The sequence below is a fragment of the Hylobates moloch genome, unplaced genomic scaffold (genome assembly GCF_009828535.3).
Source record: "Hylobates moloch isolate HMO894 unplaced genomic scaffold, HMol_V3 SCAFFOLD_1, whole genome shotgun sequence".
In the NCBI taxonomy this organism is placed as follows: Eukaryota; Metazoa; Chordata; class Mammalia; order Primates; family Hylobatidae; genus Hylobates; species Hylobates moloch.
The window spans coordinates 152,678,292-152,696,936 of record NW_026652276.1 but is presented as its reverse complement, the minus strand read 5'-3'; the positions used below and the strand labels follow the sequence as shown (position 1 = coordinate 152,696,936).

Here is an 18,645-nt window from a genome sequence, read left to right as displayed (position 1 = left end):
TTGATGGTGGTGCATCTGGAGCAGCTGCTGCCATTACACCAGCTGCAGCAGGGAGGTGTGGACAGTGACAGCAGGAGCAGCTGTGGGAGCAGCAGTGGTGGCAGTGGGACCCCTGTGCCCCACATCCCCAAGGCAGCCAATTGCACCACCTCCACCCTCGCACAGCCATGCAGGACTCACTCCCAGGCCCAGAGCCTCCACTGTGGCCTTAACCTCACTCCTTGCTGTGTCTTGGGAACCTGTGATTACCCAGCTGAAGACACAGCCAGGAAAACCTGGAGGGGAGGTGGAAAGGCCCTGGAGCCCACCCCTGGGAGATCCCACCAGAGCCCGCCATCCTGGGAGCTGCTGCAATGGGGCCAGGCCGAGTCACCCGCTGGTGGAGGAGCAGTGTGGTTGGGCATGGAGTGGGGGGCAGAGAGGGGTCCCAAGGCAGAGCTGGGACTGAGGTGGTGCCATGCTCCACGGAGATGGCGGGAGCTCCCCAGGCACAACTACAGCTGCCCAAGCCATGGCTGCAACCTGGGCACCCCTGTGCTCTTGGGAGCTGGGAGCAGGCAGGAGCCCCATCCCCCCAGGCACAGCTGCAGCTGCCCAAATTGCCACTGTGGACCCAGGCATCTCCCCGCACTCTCGGGGACCCAGGAAGTCCCCTCTTACGCCTGCAGGCTCAGAAGTGCCTCCTCCTGCTGTCTGGCTTCTCCCTGCTGTCAGCACCTGCTCCGATAACAGAGCAAAGTTGAGCCCAAGCCTGGGTGCTGTCACAACCTGGCTGGGGGTACATACACTCGAGGCAATGCTGGTACACCAGTCCCCTGCCACCTTGGCCCCCTCCAGACTTTGGGCACCAACAAGCATGGGAGAGAGGCTAAACAGGAGCTGAGGGCAGCTTGGCACTGGCCTGCAGGTGCCCCTTGGCATGAACAACCTGAGCTCCATGAACAGTGGCAGGAGGCACACAGGCTCCTGGGCAGAAGGGGGCAGGTCCCCAGTGAAGCCCTACCTTCAAGCTGGAGAGAGCCTAAAGGCTGAGGGCTGGGCTGCCAGCCCCATGGACCGGAGTGAAAACTTGTGGTACCTTTTCTGGGCCTGCCCGTGGCTGCCCATGAACCAATCAGCAAGCACTTCCTCCCCTCTAAGGCCCATGAAAGCCCTGAACTCAGCCAGATTTGAGGAGACAACAGGACGACCAGCTGCAGAGAGGCGCTATCTTCTCTGCTGATAGCTGGACACTTGTTGGGGCACCCTTGTTATGGACAGGAGCTGCCCACTGCAGGTCTTCTCTAAGGCGTTCTATTGCTCAGTAAAGCTCCCCTTTGTCTTGCATACCCTCCAGTTGTCTGTGTACCACATTCTTCCTGGATGTAGGACAAGAACTTGAGACCTGCTGAGTGGCAGGGCTAAAAGAGCCGTAACACAAACAGGGCTGAAAACATGCCCCTTACCTGCCACATTGTGGGTGACAAGAAGGAGAGAAGAGAGAAGGAGAGAAGAGAGGAGAGAAGAGAGAAGGAGAGAAGAGAGGAGAGAAGAGCTGAGGCCCTTTGGGGAACCCAGACCTAAGAGCTCCCCAAGCCAGGGCTGTGACACCCTCTTTAGGGTTCTGCAGTTCCTGGCATCTTCAAGCTTCTGGGCACCACACTACATTCCCCAGTGTCAGTCGTGGAAGCTGCTTATGATACACCTGGCCCAGCCACAGCCTTACAGGAAGCTGGTGCCCGTGCCAACCCCTGGAGCTGCCTGTCCTGCCACAGCCGGCTGGACCCCACACTTGCTCACACACCCCTCAGTGCTCTGTGCCTGGCTCACCCTTGACAGGCATGGGATCCAAGCTGGTAGCAGGAGCTGAGTACAGCCTTCCAGGCTGAGTGGGCAGAACCAGCCCAGCAGGACAGAGCAAAACTCAGGCAAAAGCACCACTGGCCACAGAGGTTTCTGGCTGGTGAAGCAACACCCCAAAGATCCCGCAACACAATCTCCAAGCTTCATTTTTTTCACATAGCACTTATCAACTTAGGTCATAATATATAATTTACTCATTGTATGTATTATTTATTTAATCTTTCCCTACTACAATAAGAGCAGAGAATTTTGTCTATTTTCTTCATGGCTGTTCCCCCAGAACTTAGCACAGAGTCTCACACATAGTAGATGCTCAGCAAATGTTTGCTGAGTGGAAGAAGGAGTAAATAAAAACTCGAATATTGTCTCATAAATACAATATTTTCATTTTGTCAGTGAATCCAAACGGCATGTGATTAGTCACCAGTTATAAATTTGAGGAGGGCAAGTTGATAATATTTTGTTTAGTATTTTACTTTTTGTTCATTTGAAAATGTCAGTTTCTGTTTATTGGACATCATGGCTAAGAATATTTCTTTGCATGAGTACTAGTTAAGGCAACAGAAGTTCCATGACAGAAGCATGCTTTGGTCGATTTAAGCAGAAAAATAATTTATCGAAAAGATATTGAATAGATATTATGGAGCTTGAGAATCAAGTTCAGAAAGTTCTCAAAATCAAAGGCAGCCATGGTCAAAACCATGTCACAGAACTACTTTCCACAAACACTGTTTGTGGAAAAACAGTCAACAATAGAAGCAGTGGCTTGTACTGTTGGTGTCACCAGCACCAGCCACTGGACACATCTACTGTCACCACTGCCACCATTTCCACTGCTATGGAAAGCAATATTTTTTCTCTCCATCTCTACCACCACCAGAATTAACTTTCAACTGTCTCCGCTTCTTTGCATGACTAGCTCTTGATTAGAAGTTCAGAGTGGGTGCATCAAGGTCATGAATCCATGCCCTCCCTGCCAGAAGTCTGGAAAAGCAAATATCTTGTTTAATGGGGTGTAGTTTCTGATTGCCACCAAGACTCATTAGACAAGAAATTCCTTGAATTGTGGGGAGGAGTTTTAGATGCTACAGAGCCAAAAAGTTATAGGCATGTCTTATATTTTATTAATGTTTAGAAAGATAAAAATAAAAGGAAAAGTACTAATATCTGCATTAATGATTCCTGTTAGAGTACCAGAAAAGGATAGTTATTAAATTAACAGATGTTTTCAGGTGAGGTGGCTCAGGTCTGTAATCCTAGCACTTTGGGAGCCCATGATTAGAGGGTTGCTTGAGTCCAGGAGTTTAAGACCAGTCTGAGAAACATAGTCAGACCACATCTCTATGAAAACTTTTAAAATTAGTCATGTATGGTGGTGCGTGCCTGTAGTCCCAGCTACTTGGGATGCTGAGGTAGGAGGATGCTTGAGCCCAGGAGGGTGAGGCTGTAGTGACTGTGATCGCACCACTGCACTCCAACCTGGGCAACAGAGTGAGACCCTATCTCAAAAAAATAAAATAAAAAATGGTGTAGAACTGAGAACTGAAGTATAGCAATGGTTCTATCACTAACCATCTAATAATATACAGCAAATCATACAATATCTCTAAATCAATATTCTTCTTAGACAATATGGGGTATTTATCCTTTCTGACTGCTTCCAGGGTTGTCATGAAAAATAAATGAGATGACAAGTGTAAAGTACTAATCAAAGAAACTTGTACACAGTAGTCACAGAATAAACAATAAGACCCAACCTCCTTACTCCTTTTCTTTATGTTGTTCTTAGCATAGCTATATGAACATATAATATGAATTGAAAGAATTGGCTAATTCTCTAAGTTAGCAAGGGTTGCGCACATCTGCCCTCACTTGTCATTTCCCAGTTGCAACAACCTTCAATTCTTTTAAGTGATCTTTTGTTACTTATCAGCTTTTCTCTAAGTCACTTGCTGGTATTGCTGTTACTTCTTGATTTTTCTCTTCTAGAAAATAGCTATTGAATTTTCACTAAGGAAATGAGCATTTAATTCTTTCTCTTTCCTGCCCTCACTTCTACCACACACATACATACTTTCTTTTCCCCATTCTCCTGATGCGGTTGTATTGTAATTTTGGTTAAATCAGTATTCACTGGTATATTGTTATGACAAAGTATGCTATTCAGAGCTAAGCCATGTATTCAGCTTTATGTTTTCCTTGATTATACTTCCTTCAATTCCCTGGAGTTTATATTTGTTAGGCTTTTTTGTTAGCTTTTTGTTAGGAACTGAATTGTGTCTCCCTCAAATTCATATGTTCAAGCCCTAATTCCCAGTCCCTCAGAATGTGGCTGTATGTGGGAACAGGGCATTTAAAGACGTAATTAAGCTAAAATGGGTCATTAGGGTGGGACCTAATGCAATATGACTAAAATTCTTATAACAAAAGGAGACTAGGACAGAGAGAGCCAGAGACTAGACATATGCACATAGACGGAGATCACATGAAGACACCAGAACCAAATGGCCACCTACAAGCCAATAATAATAAACTTTTTGAAGCCATTCTTTATATTGATGACACTATTTGGGTTTAATGGACATAGTCCCTGTGATGTTATGAAATATATGTTTAGTCCCAGTCCTCACTGCCTGGCATACAACTCCCCAAATCCTTGGAATCTTCAAAGTGATAAGCATCTTTTAGTATGCTAAAGAATTGACTGATGGTTGGCAGCTCCCAGGCAGCTTCAGGATGGGGGCTGTTCATCAAAAACACTAAGGCAAAATTAGAAGGTTGGGACTTCTGCTTCCCAGAAGCCCTACTTCTGGGAGGGGAAAGGGCCTGAAGGTTAAATTGATCACCAATGGCCAATGATTTAATCAATTATGCCTATGTAATAAAGCTTTCATACAAATCCTAAAAGACTGGGTTCAGAGAGTTTCCAGATAGCTGAACACATGGAAGTTCCTGGAAGGTGGTACCCCTGGGGAGGGCATGGAAGCTCTGCATCCCTTCCCCCATACCTTGCCCTATGCAGCTCTTCATCTGTATCCTTTGTAATGTCCTTTATTAAAAAAAAAAAAAGTAAATGAAAGTGTTTCACTGAGGTCTGTGAGCCACTCCAGCAAATTTCAAGTCCAAGGAGGGGGTAATGGGGACCCCAATTTACAGCCAGTTGGTCAGAAGCACAGGTAAAACAACCTGGGGCTTGCAATCGGCATCAGAAGTGGGGTGGGGGGGCAGTCTTGTGGGACTGAGTCCCGAACCTGTGAGATCTGATGCGATCTCCAGGGAGATGGTGCAGAAATTCAACTGGAGGACACACAGTTGGTGTCTGCTGCATAATTAAGTGCTTGCATGGTATGTGGGGGAAAGCCCCACACACTTGGTCAAAAAAGTCTTCTGCATTGTGTGTGAGAGCAGAGGAGAAAATCTGTTTTTTCAACTCAGTCCCCAAAGCTGATTTCATAAGCTAATAATAATGAGTTGTTATGAAGCATAATTTGAGGAACATTCAAAAGTTTTCTCAGATCACACATGTCTATTCAGGGATGTTAAAATCAACAATTACAGCATCATTGATTATAATCTTCTAATTTAAAAGAAATACCCTGAGATGGCTAATATATTAATCTTTAGGGAGAATATAATAGTTTACCTCTGGAACACGCAGAAATGGGACTCCAGAGCACGTGAAAGGAAATGAAGTATGCAGAAAAAGAAGACATTGGGATGGTCAAGGTTAAGAAGATGCCAGGAGGAGAAAACGGAACGCTCAAAGGAAGAGTGGAAGAAGACAAGAACAAGTACAGTTACTTGTGTGTGATGTTGCTTAGTGCCGGTGTTGGATCTTCTTTTTAGTTTGGATTGATTGGTAACCATATGAATCTATCTAGGTTCTGCTGAAAAGTTCTTTAAAAAACATAAGAACACCACCTAAGAGATGGGGAAAAGATAGGACAGTGCCCGGAACTCAAAACTAGCTTGAGAGATGGCAGCTTGGTTAGAGCAACTGTTGAGAAGAACCCAGAAAACTTGAGAGGTCAAGTTAGATCAGGTAGGTAGAACAAGGCAGGCCAGGGCTCAAACCGTCTGAGAATGAGCTGGGCTGGACAGTTCAGCTTCCTGTCCTGAACGTTAGTAAAGTGCAGTGGTTTCCAGCAGGGACTCGAGCCTGGGTCAAAGCCTACCCAGTTCTACCATGTACTAGCTGCATAATCGTGGGTAAATTACTTAACCTCTCTGTGCCTCAGTTTCATCATCTTAAAATAAGATAATAATATACTCCTTCCTAATGAGTTTATAGTAAAGATTAGTAAGGCTACATGCTGTTTATTTTAACAATTTGGAAGTTTTCAGAGATTATTTCATTTCTTCTTCTTTCCATTTCTGGTCAAAATTTTTAGATGCATTTTAGACACCTTTTGGGGCTATTGTTGAAATACTAGGAATAAATTTTTGCATCGAATATTTTCCAGTGCTCAATCTAATAAACTAATATACTTCAAAATATTTTCAAATTAGTAACTTCTGGATGGTTTAGATAGAAGTCTCCCCAAATTAGAGAGCTCAGTTATGATGTAATATATGCCAATCTTTGGTTTGAGAGTCAGATAGACTTGGGTTTGAATGTTCACTCTGCTACTAATTATGATCTCTGGATCTTGAGAAAGTTGTTTAACTTCTCTGAGCCTTGGTTTTCTCCTAGGTAAACTGGGGATATGGGGGTCAAATAAATAACTTTGGGCTTTTGTTAGGATTATATTGTATAGTGTCTGTGAAAACATCTAGCTTAACGCCCAGCTCATAATAAGCACTTAATAAATATATTTTCTTCTCTTGCATCTAAATCAGCATTTCTCAACTGGAGGCGTTTTTGCCTCCCAGGGGGCATTTCACAATGCCTGGAGACATTTCTGATTGGGACGTGTATGCTACTAGCATCTACTGAGTAAGAAGCCAGGGAAGCTAATGTACAACCCCCAGGGCAGCCCCTGCCCCATCAACTCCAACGAAGAATTATTTGGTCCAATATATGTGATTGTTGTAGAGATTAAGAAACCCTGAATTCTTCCTTAATTTTAAATTAATGGTGGTATACATTTGTACCTAGTAGTACCCTAGTGATTAACTGTATGCATTTTACATTAAATATAAAAGCTCCCAGCTCCATAAAATTAATAATGGTTAAATAATAGTCATCTATTGAGCACTTGCTATGCTCCAAGCCTAAGCTAAGACATATGATTTGTGAAATGCCACACTAAATATAAATCCTACAGCAATCCTGAGAATCAGTAATATAGATTTCTCTAAATGGATAATAATAATAATAACATTTTACGGCCAGGCACGGTGGCTCACACCTGTAATCCCAGCACTTCGGGAGGCCGAAGCGGGCAGATTATCTGAGGTCAGGAGTTCGAGACCAGCCTGGCCAACATAGGGAAACCCCCATCTCTACTAAAAATACAAAAAGTAGCTGGGTGTGGTGGTGCACGCCTGTAATCCCAGCTACTTGGGAGGCTGAGGCAGGAGAATCGCTTGAACCCGGGAGGTGGAGGTTGCAGTGAGCAGAGATTGCACCAGTGCACTCCAGCCTGGGTGACAGAGTGAGACTCTGTCTCAAAATAAATAAATAAATAAATAACATTTTATTTTAATAATAGCTGAGCATCAGGACAATAGCATGTCTTATAATGTTCCTGACTTTAACAACTTGGTATCTTGCAATGTCTATTGAACTCTAACTTGAAATACTCCCTCAATTTCCTCCACTTCTTTCTTCTCCTGCAACCTTTATTCTACTTTGGGCCACCACAAATTCTTCTGAATTAGAGAAACGCCCTCCTATTCATCTCCTACCATTGTACTTAATATCCCCGGTAAATTGGCCATTTTCTTTCTAAAATCTAATTGGGCAATAACATTCTTCTAAAAAAGATCTTTTAATAGCTCCCCAAGGTCCTCATGATTTGGCTTTGACTCCACTCTATCTCCCTTCACTCCCCCTCACCTTCACAAACACCGCAGTCCTATAATCCCTATGATCATGGTCCAAGGGTGTTAATGCTCGTGGGAAAACCATGATTCTATAATCAAGGTCAAACTGTCAGGTTTATTAGTGTTCTTCTTGTTTTAATGAGCAATGCAAGAGAAATTAAAGTCTCAGCTAATTAGTAATGTTCTATTAATGTGTGGTTGGCAGGTAACTGGAAGAAGAGAGAGGAAAAAGTCATGATTTCCACTGGCGTTCTTTTCCTAAGCTGATGTCAAGTGTGGCTATTATTAAAGCAGGGAGTGGTGAGAGGAAGAACAGAAGGCAGCGAATTGCTGCCAGGAGGCCAGTGGGAAAAGCTAGAAATCGATAAGGAGCCAACAGGGACACTCACCTCTGGCTTTGAACGGTTTCTCCTACCTTGGGGAAACACGGCTTCTCTCGTGACATACCAAAACATTTGGTGAAATTACTAGTGGTCCTCCAGAAGGAGTACTGGCATAATTTGGTGGAGATGAGTCTGTGAACGATCAGATGAACAGCACATGATGTGCCTTTTATAGCTTCATAGTTTGTGAATGTTGCCAATATAAAAACAAAGTAAAGAAAATTCATCAAAGAAGTTAGTTTTCAAACTTTGAATACAAATCTAAAAAGGCTTTTCTGAGATTTGAGAGGGGCATGAATAAAATGTCCAATAAATCCTCACTAAGTCAGATGGGTTGGGATCCTTTTTCTGAATCTGTTCATCAATGAGCAAAATATTTTTATTTAACTAATAATAATAGTTCCTGGCCGGACGTGGTGGTTCACGCCTATAATCCCAGCACTTCGGTAGGCCAAGGAGGGTGGATCAGCTGAGGTCAGGAGTTCAAGACCAGCCTGGCCAACACAGCAAAACCCATCTCTACTAAAAATAAAAAATTAGCTGGGTGTGGCGCCATGTGCCTGTAGTCCCAGCTACTTGGGAGGCTGAGGTGGGAGAATCACTTGAACCTAGAACCCAGGAGGCAGAGGTTGCAGTGAGCTGAGATTGTGCCACTACACTCCAGCCTGGGTGACAGAGACTCCATCTCAAAAAAAAAAAAAATTAATAGTTCCTATGATAAGCTTTAGAAAACACACAAAAAGGAATTTACAGTAAGGAACATATATTCTTGTATACATAAAGTACTAAATACTTGATCAATAACTCGTTCATGAGAATCTTTTCTCTGCTAGATCCTGTGTTAAATAATAAAGGTATCATTCTTACATTTAACTTACCTGCAGTTCTTAGAACATAACTGCTCCTCCTCTATGGCTCTACCATGTCTCATCTTCACAATGCAAATACATCTTTTAAATTTGATGGATGTTATAGAGTCAATATTAAAAAAAAAAAAACAGGCGTTCTCCTTACAGGGTACCAGAATGATTTCTGACATACAGTTTAGCATTGAATACCCCATATTATGTATACAGTACCTAATGGTTCATTTGAGGAATTTCGAGAGAGTACTTTTTATTATTTCCATCCATATGGAATTTTGATTCTAACCTTAAAAGTAAGATGCGACTTCTTCACTATATTGTTAGGAGAGTAGGGAGGTAGAAAGGATAAGGTGCTGAAGAAACATGGTTCCTTTCCTTTAGGAACACACAAAACTCTAGTGTTCAAGCGATTAACTGTACAAGTCAAAGTTAGCATTTGGGATGGTCAAGAAAATGGAGGTTCTTGAGCATAGGAGTTGTCAGGAAAGGCTTTGTGAAAAAGGATGAACTCTGAATGATGAACACGATTATACTGTGCCTTGCCCTCTAATTGCAGATGGTAGCTGGTTGGGCTGTTAGCACTGGGCCTGATCTGGCAGAGCTGCCTCCTGTGTGTATTCAGATTGCAGAGCCCATGGCTAAACTGAGATCTGTTTACTAGAAGGGCAGAGGACTAGAGAAGAGGAGATGGTTATAGATGAGGCCATAAAGAAAGAGTCCAGGATTAGACCATCACTCAGGAAATCTGACTCAAAGTGCTGAAGCAGGTAGAAGTTTAGAGAAACAAAAAGTGGGTCAATAGGGCAAAAAGACAGTAAGTAGTAAGATACAAGGAGTTCAACCCCTGGTTTCAACAGATTTCCGCAAGTGAAAACGTACTGCGGCAGGCCACTCATGCACGGTTTAGTATGCCTTACTGGCCTACGGCTAATCCTTAAAAATAATTTCGAGTGTACCAAGAAGAAAAGACATACAGGCAAAGGGAAATCTTGACTCCTACAGATGCAGAAATGGCCTCGGCATAATCTAAGGGGAGAGCCCTTGGCACATGATAATATTAGGTGGTGGATATGTGGTGCCGGATCCAGTGAGACTATATGGAGCAGAAGCAGAAGAAATATTGTCAGCACAAAAGGGCTGGGCCAGGTTACAGTGGTTTGGAAAGCCTAGCAAGCAAGTTTGGTTGAGATGTGGTAAGAGAGGTTTAAGTTAGATAAAAATATTCTTTTCATCACATTCTCCTCAAAGACAATCTAAATGCAACTTACAGCCAGACCGAAAGGTCACAAATAATAATAGCAAAGGTCAAACTTTTATTATCTTATTATAATTAAATATATATTATTTATGTATATCAGGTTATTTATATTTATGTAATATATACAGTTATTATAGAAAATATATTGTTCTCTAACTCTCATTTTTAGCTCCATGGAATAACATTTCTAACTAGAAACTATTGTCTGACAGAACTATATCTAAACAACAATGCAATATTTGAGATAGAAGGTACGTCTTAAAATTTCTGTTGATTTAATAGATTTTCAATTAAGTAATAACTTTCAACTATGGTAACTGCTAATGACATACAAAAATCTGTTTTAACATTTCTGTTGAAAATATATTAAGAAATGTATTTTTAAATGTTTTAATGTACATTTTATATTAAGAAATGTGCTATTAGATTACTTTTCTAATTTAATATTGCCATATGTCTTATTCAAAATGTAAAATAATTTTTAACGATATTTTAGACATAAACTAGACATGTGGAAGCAAATTTTAACAATAGTTGGGAGCATTGATAAATACAAAAACTTTATAAATAGTCTTAAAATATTTTATTGGCTATATGTTCTACTAGCCAAATTCCTGCTTTGACTCTGAATTAATTTTATATGCAAAACACTCTCAAAACTGATCATTTCAAGCCAGTTACAAAAGCATGTGGCATACCACGGTCATGAAATACAAAGAGGTACAGTACAAAACACTTTTCTTTAATATCATATATCATAGAATCAAAATGTCATAAATTTTAAGGCCCATCATGATTTCATGCACCACTAAGAAAGAACATCTTGCCAATGAAGCTATGACACGGCTATCAAAAGACACATCCCACTTTCATTTATGTTAAAAATGTGGGAAAATACACAATTTACAATCTATGAAAATGATATGAATATTTGGCTTCCAGTTATGTATAGAAAATACTTAGCTATGCAATTTGGAGGAGATGAGTAATTTTTCCCTTGACTAGCATTATAAATCTAAGTAACATTGACAAGGAAAAAAAAAAAACCCAAAACCAAAACCAAACAAAAAGAAGAAAGAAAATAACCCCTCCAAAATCAATCAAACAAACAAAATCATTGCTACATTTTAAAAAGTAAAACAGGCCGGGCACGGTGGCTCAGGCCTGTAATCCCAGCACTTTGGGAGGCCTAGGGGGGGCAGATCACCTGAGGTCAGGAGTTCGAGACCAGCCTGGCCAACATGGTGAAACCCCGTCTCTACTAAAAATACAAAAATGAGCTTGGCATGGTGGTGGACGCCTGTAATCTCAGCTACTTGGGAGGCTGAGGCAGGAGAATCACTTGAACCCAGGAGGCGGAGGTTGCAGTGACCGGAGATTGTGCCATTGCACTCCAGCCTGGGCAACAAGAGTGAAACTCTATCTCAAAAAATAAAAATAAAAAAAAGGAAAACAATAACAGTGGAAAGAAATTTACTCTTTATTCCCACATCACAATTGTATGAATTATGCCTTATTATATTCTTAATAATAACTTATAATATATTAATAGTTATTCCTTCTTTAACCAGCTATCATATGCTTTCCTTTTTAGTTAGCATGTTAATTAGCATTAAAAATGTTTATTTTTATTTGCAATAAAAAAATAAATGGAAAAAAATGTTTAAAATCTTGTAAAAATATTCTGTTTTTTTTAGGCCTGCATTATTTGCCTTCATTGCATATACTCCTGCTACACCACAATGAGTTAACCAACATTGATGCAACAGTGAAGGAATTAAAGGGAATGCTAAATCTGAAGATCCTAAGTAACAATTTGCAATTTTTTATGGCCATAAATTAAAATAGTATTAACATAAGACATTTTTCCATTTATCAAGTTTAAAATTAGAGGAGCAATGTTTAAAATTAAGATATTTAGGCCGGGCACTGTGACTCATGCCTGTAATCTCAGTGCTTGGGCAGGCTGAGGCGGGCGGATCACTTGAGCCCAGGAGTTCAACACCAGCCTGAGCAACACGGTGAAACCCTGCCTCTACTAAAAATACAAAAATTAGCCAGGCGTGGTGGCGCATGCCTGTAATCACAGCTACTTGAGAGGCTGAGGCAGGAGGATCACTCGAACCCGGGAGGCAGAGGTTGCAGTGAGCAAGATCGTGCCACTGGACTCTAGCCTGGGCAACAGAGCAAGACCCTGGCTCAAAAAAAAAAATTAGATATTCCTGAAAATAAGACTAGATCTTATTGTCTTTTAAGACATGCTTTTGAAAAAACAACAGATAGAAAAATTTTTGTTTGTGAAATGCTATCTATCATATGTCTAATGAAAATGACAAAAGTAGCAAGAGGATTCACATGTTTAAATTTGTTTTTGGTTTTATCTCAAAAGTAAGTTTTAACACATATGACTCCATTTATGTAAGTGTCCAAGTAGGCACATCTATAGGGACAGCAACACTAAGAGGTAACTGTTTTTAAATAGATGAGTGTTGCCAACGGCCAAGGAATTGGGAGTTGTGACAGCTAGAGAGTAAAGGGTGTGGGGTTATTTTGGGGGTGATAAAATGTACTAAAATTGACTGTGGTGATAAGTTGCATAACTTTGTGAATATACCACAAACAAATGAATCATATGTTTAAACTGGGTGAACAGTGTGGTACTGAAGTGTATTAATAAAGCTGATACCAAAAAAAAAAAAAAAAACTAAAAGACTTTTTAAGCTTTCAACTGGATGACCAGCAAACTTTATTCATATATATTGAATCACACCCAGTAAGGAACTAACCTATTGGAAAGAAGTGTAAGATGAGTCAAAAATAAATAAATAATACACCACTCCTACTGTCAATAAGCTTATGGTCTTGAAGGGTAAATAAACATGTATACAACCACAATACAAGATAAAGGATTCTGGGTGTACTAAGGTAAAAGACCTGCAGATCAATGAGTAGGTTTTCAGACTTTAGAGTTTAGAGTCCTCTTTATAATAATGTAATGCAATAGATATATTTTTTAATTCCTTCTCTATTCATTTCTCAGAATTGCCTGAGACAGTGTTTTGAGCAGTTGTAAACTAGTATTGATGGTGAAGGTTGTAATCAGATAAATGTAGAGAGAGTTGCTAAGGTTTCCATATATTTTCAGTGTTATCAGTTATATCTACTGTAGTGAGGGAAAATGATTCATTTGTTATAGTTAGATTCTTTAAACCCAAGTATTAAAATCACAGAATTACACCAAGTTCGTGGCAATTGTATGCTTATTTTGGAGACGTGAGAAGGCTGCCTGCTGTCAGGAGTTTTTTTACAGCTTTTGGATCTTCTGTGAAAGAATTGGCCTGCATATTTGAGTCACCTGGCCCCTGTCTGCTGGAAAAATGCTGCTATAATTAAAAGACTAGTTATGCTAGACCTAGAACACTTACCTTCGTTTTTCTATAAAACGGGCTGATGGCCGGGCGCGGTGGCTCACGCCTGTAATCCCAGCACTTTGGGAGGCCGAGGCGGGCGGATCACGAGGTCAGGAGATAGAGACCATCCTGGCTAATGTGGTGAAACCCCGTCTCTACTAAAAATACAAAAATTAGCCGGGCGAGATGGCGGGCGCCTGTAGTCCCAGCTACTCGGGAGGCTGAGGCAGGAGAATGGCGTGAACCCCGGGGGGCGGAGCCTGCAGTGAGCCGAGAACGCGCCACTGCACTCCAGCCTGGGCGACAGCGAGACTCTGTCTCAAAATAAATAAATAAATAAATAAATAAATAAATAAATAAATAAATAAATAGGCTGATAGCTACCTCCCAGGGTTGCTTCAAACATTAAGGTAACTAGTTTTTTTTTTTTAAGAAAACGTTTCTCACCATTAATGTTATTTTGAAGCAACAACAAAAATTGAAATTCTAAAAAAAAAAAATTGTTTTATTGTGGATTATGTAAATCAGACAATGAAATAAATTGCATCCAGTCTTGAAATTCTGCTAATAGACTCAATAAAACAACTGATATTTTAAATAATAATCATATAGTAATATGTTTGAATGTCTTTCCTGTTGAAAAAAATGTTTTATTATAGTCGCATTTAAATCGTTACAGCATCCTATGATGTGATTAGAATTATTCCCTTTAATCATGGAAATGAAAAGCTCAGAGATTTAACCAAACTCTTAAGGAATGTTGAAACATAAACTCATGCCTTGTTTTACTTATCATTTATTCATTCATTCAATAAATATTTATAATTTATTCATTCATTCATTTAATAAATGTTTATCACACATTCACTACATGACACTATTCTAGATAATAGGACTCAAATTTGAACAAGAAAGACCCAGACTATACCTATATAGGGCTTACAAATTTGTAACACTCAGCCTAAATCTTTCTTAGAGTCGAAGGGGTTTGATGCAAAATGATTTAATTTGCTACTTTAAAAACTCTATAATTTAAGGAAACTTGTTATAAAACAACATTTGGAGAGTGGTAAACAAGCTTACTCCCATAGTAGTAAACAGAGTTATGCCCATAGTAATAAACAAGGTTATACCCTAAACAAAGGTGCCCAGCCCAGGACTGAATGGATCCTGAAATCCAGCCCACACCCTACTTGTCAAGGGTGTATGTGAGCGTAGAATTGTGCCAGGCATGAGGGGTAGGAGTTTTCTAGTTTTTAAATACCAGCCTGGTAGTATAATGTCCATATCATTACCAGTCACAATAGTTTACGACCACTACTTAAAATCACAGTGACATATTTGAAGTTATATAACTATAATTTTCCAGTTGAGAATCTTGTTGTGGGGTCATTTGTTTGAAATGGAGAAAATGCTATGTCCAATTACAAAAAACAAAAAGCATTTTCTAAAAATTCACATTTTGAACTCATGTCCCATTTTGGTTAAAGATATTGTATGAAAAATAGTTTGTATTTATTAGACAACTAACGTTATTTGTGCAGTCAGGTCCTCAGATTAAGTTTCTATGAGCCTCATTTGCAATCACAGATTAGCTTTAGCTGATAAACTAAAATGAGACCTCTATGTATTTTCAAATGTGGTCATTTTTGTCTTTTTAAGTTGTAAATCTATATAAAATTATAAAGTGTTGTTAGTATTCCACTTAAATTACAAGTTCTTCAGAGGGTGAGAAAATAGACTGAAGGGCAAAACACTAATCCATTCTCAGCATTGCACCTTCCATTGGCATTTATGAGGAGAATTGCCAAGGATTGCCTAGGAGATGTATGGCTGAGAGCTTCAGGGAGGCCTAAACCAGCTGCAGAGTGTGAGGTCCTGGGAACTGGAATTCCTGTCTTCCGGCAGAGTCAGGGGGCCCCACCTCTTCTCTCCAGGCAGTCTACCTTTCCACACCCTCTCTTTCCAGCTCAGTTTTCCTCTTCCCTCCTCCAAACTCTTTCTAAATCAGAATCCACATGTGTCAAAGACCCACTTTGTGGCTGATGGCTTTCATTAACTCCTGCCCCCTTTCCAGTACTAAGGGAATAAAACCACCACCACCAAAAGCCATAGCAACAAAATGCTTAATCCACTCTCCTGTTCTAAACCTTCAGTTTTCTCAGTTCTTTCTAATTTTCTGTTTTATTAAGCTCCACTGTTGGAAAGTATGCTTAAGACTCCTGCGTGCCATAATTGTTAAGACCTGCTTCCTACCGGAGCTTCCAGGTATCAGCATTGGGAACAGGGAGCTCCTCCTTTCAAGAGAGGCTCTCCATGTTTCCACAGGTATTGCTTTTAAACATTGTCTGCCTTATGTCTTTAGCAGTGGCCCCAATCCACTGCCGAAGGCAAAAAGTCAGGGGTGCAGAGGGATTCTGGGATATGGGGAGGGACTAGGATCTCCAGGGTCCCTTCCTTTGAGCCTCTTTTCCTATAATGCCCTTCCAGGTGAGACCAACCTTCCCAAAAGACAAAACAATTCACCAAAGAAAAAGAACCAACAGTGTTTTTCCACCACTGTTTGTCCTGAAAAAGAGAATATTCTGATCCCTCCTCTCTCGATCCTCTGCTTTATCGTAGTTTGCCTTTTACAATCAGGGGTGATTTCCACATTCAGTAAAAAGCACATGGTGTGTGGTGGCCACCAGATTTTTAGTTAAAACAAAATGGTGATTAACAATGGAGATGCTGACCTTACTAAGTAACCTTGACCCGGAGCCTCACAATCCTGGTATTTGATTATTGACAGCTGAACTTCCTTCCACAGGCTGTTCTCTACAGGTTTTTAACTTCTCCATGTCATTTTCTTTTTCCCATATATTAAAATTGGGATGTTGGTCTCTTATTAATTACATCAACTTTCTTCGAAGGCAGCCTTAAAAACATTGGGGTTCATTTAAATAACGATTTTAAATTCTGCTTTTAAAGTTTACAAAAAAATAACTGGAGCCAATTATTTAGATGTCTTTTTTTTTCCTCTTCTGTCTCGATAATAAGTAGCTTCATACACGTGACTCATATAAGCCAAGCTTGTGCGGTAAGGTAGTAGAGACATTTTGATATATCATTGAGTAAATGTAAATTGCTTAGACTCGGAATCCCAAATTAAGATAAGCAAGACAGTGCTGGCGCCACTGAGGTGTACTCTGTTAAGTAGCCTAGAGGGAAGGTGGATTAAATAGTATTAACCTATTGAAAGTGAAAGTGTAAGCAATTTCTCTTCATGGTTTCTAAAAGAATGTGCCCATACATCATAGAGGGCTTTCAGAACATTCAGAAACAGGAAACCGATTTCACATCTTAGACATTTAATTTATGTTGATTTTAGTAGCATCAATCCAAAACTCATAAATCCAAAATGTTAAATGTTTAATAGTATGAAAGGAAAAAAGAGAGTTAAAAATAAGATTGCTTCTTCTAAAATTTAAGAGCTAGGAAACAGTGAATAATAATGATGAAATGCCTGTCAAGTTATTTAATTCAATTTTTAAAGTTAATTTAAGCAGAGGCTGGGCTAACAGCTCAGTTTTCTGATTTCGTGTCATTCAGTTTTTCCTTTAGGATGAGATGAATGGTCAACCACAAGTCCATAGAGCTTTTAGTATCAATATGTTGTTAATAAGTAATGTAACAGTAGTAAATCCAAGTTTGGTGTTTTATTTAGCTGAAGCTAGTTTTTAATTTCCATATAGAAGTTACTTAACCAAGGATTAGCAGAAAAAGCCAAGAAATGAAATGAAATGAATAGTAATGTCCTCAGAGGGGAAAGAGAAGACGAAGGGTACACCTAGAGAAAACGTCATTGAAAGATGTTGGTACATTTTCCATTAACGTCATACATAAAGGCAGACTCTACCTCCAGATGCCATAATGTATAACAGGGTTATGAGGTGTCAGATGTGATTCCCCAAGACAGTAACCACAAAGCAGACTTCTGTACTGAAGCATCTGTGACTTTTTCTTCCTTCTGAGTTCTCATTAAAAACAATTGTGTTTGGCTTTTATATCCTTGAAGAGGGTCCTTTTCTTTTCTTTCTCTGGCTCAAACTACAATCCATGATCCCTATGGCTCTTTTAAAATCTGTCCTTATTAGTGGTTTAATATACATCTATTCTATTCCCTGTCCTGCAGTTATAATTATTTCTTACCACTTTAAAATCCTTCTCTTTCAAGAATAAAATTCAGACCATTTTCTGTCATTTAAGAAATCTTGAAAAAAAAGTTTTATTTTTCTTCTCATTTTCTCCATTACATACATATTTCCTTTCTTTTAAATTTCTTTGTGGCTCCTGGCTCTACATTTTCCTGTATGCCTCTCCTCACTCCTGTAACTTTTGTTTATTATGTACCAGGTGTCTTCCATTGCCTGCTTTATGTCCCTCTAAAGCTCGTGTTTTCCACAGGGAATAGCTATATATAACGCTTTTATTAGCCAGAAAAAGTTGTGTTTGTACAACAAATATCAGAATGTTTTATTACTACAGAGAAAACATCCAGATGATTGATTTTTTTTTTAGTTTTTATCTAGTTTGTTATCTTTTAAGCATGCACCTACCCCAATCTTCTTTATGTTACAAACTGCTCTTTATAAATATTAATCAGTTTTTTCAGAGTTTCTAATGCTTACTATTTTCATGCCTTTATCAAACCTGTATTTTATGAATAGCCTACAACAGTACTCTTAAATTTCACATGTACATTAAGTGAGCTTCATTTTGTTGAGTGAAGTAGTTGTGCAGTAGCTGGAGCTCTTTCTACTACTGCCATCTAGTGGTTCTCCTTATTAGATGTATTTTCAGAAGAATTTCCTAGAAATTGCATGTAGGTAGGTGGAATCCGAATAACTAAAGATACC

The 18,645-nt window shown here is 39.8% G+C and overlaps 1 protein-coding gene across 2 annotated transcripts in view; it reads left to right on the top strand.

The window, feature by feature from the left end:
- Positions 1-18,645, top strand: part of LRRC72 (leucine rich repeat containing 72) — a 56,615-nt gene that overhangs the window by 20,025 nt on the left and 17,945 nt on the right. For both annotated transcript variants that reach the window (XM_058446713.1, XM_032760091.1), the window contains exons 4-5: positions 10,507-10,588; positions 12,035-12,145. In XM_058446713.1, coding sequence (XP_058302696.1) covers positions 10,507-10,588; positions 12,035-12,145 — 193 coding nt within the window. The remainder of the gene's footprint in view (positions 1-10,506; positions 10,589-12,034; positions 12,146-18,645) is intronic.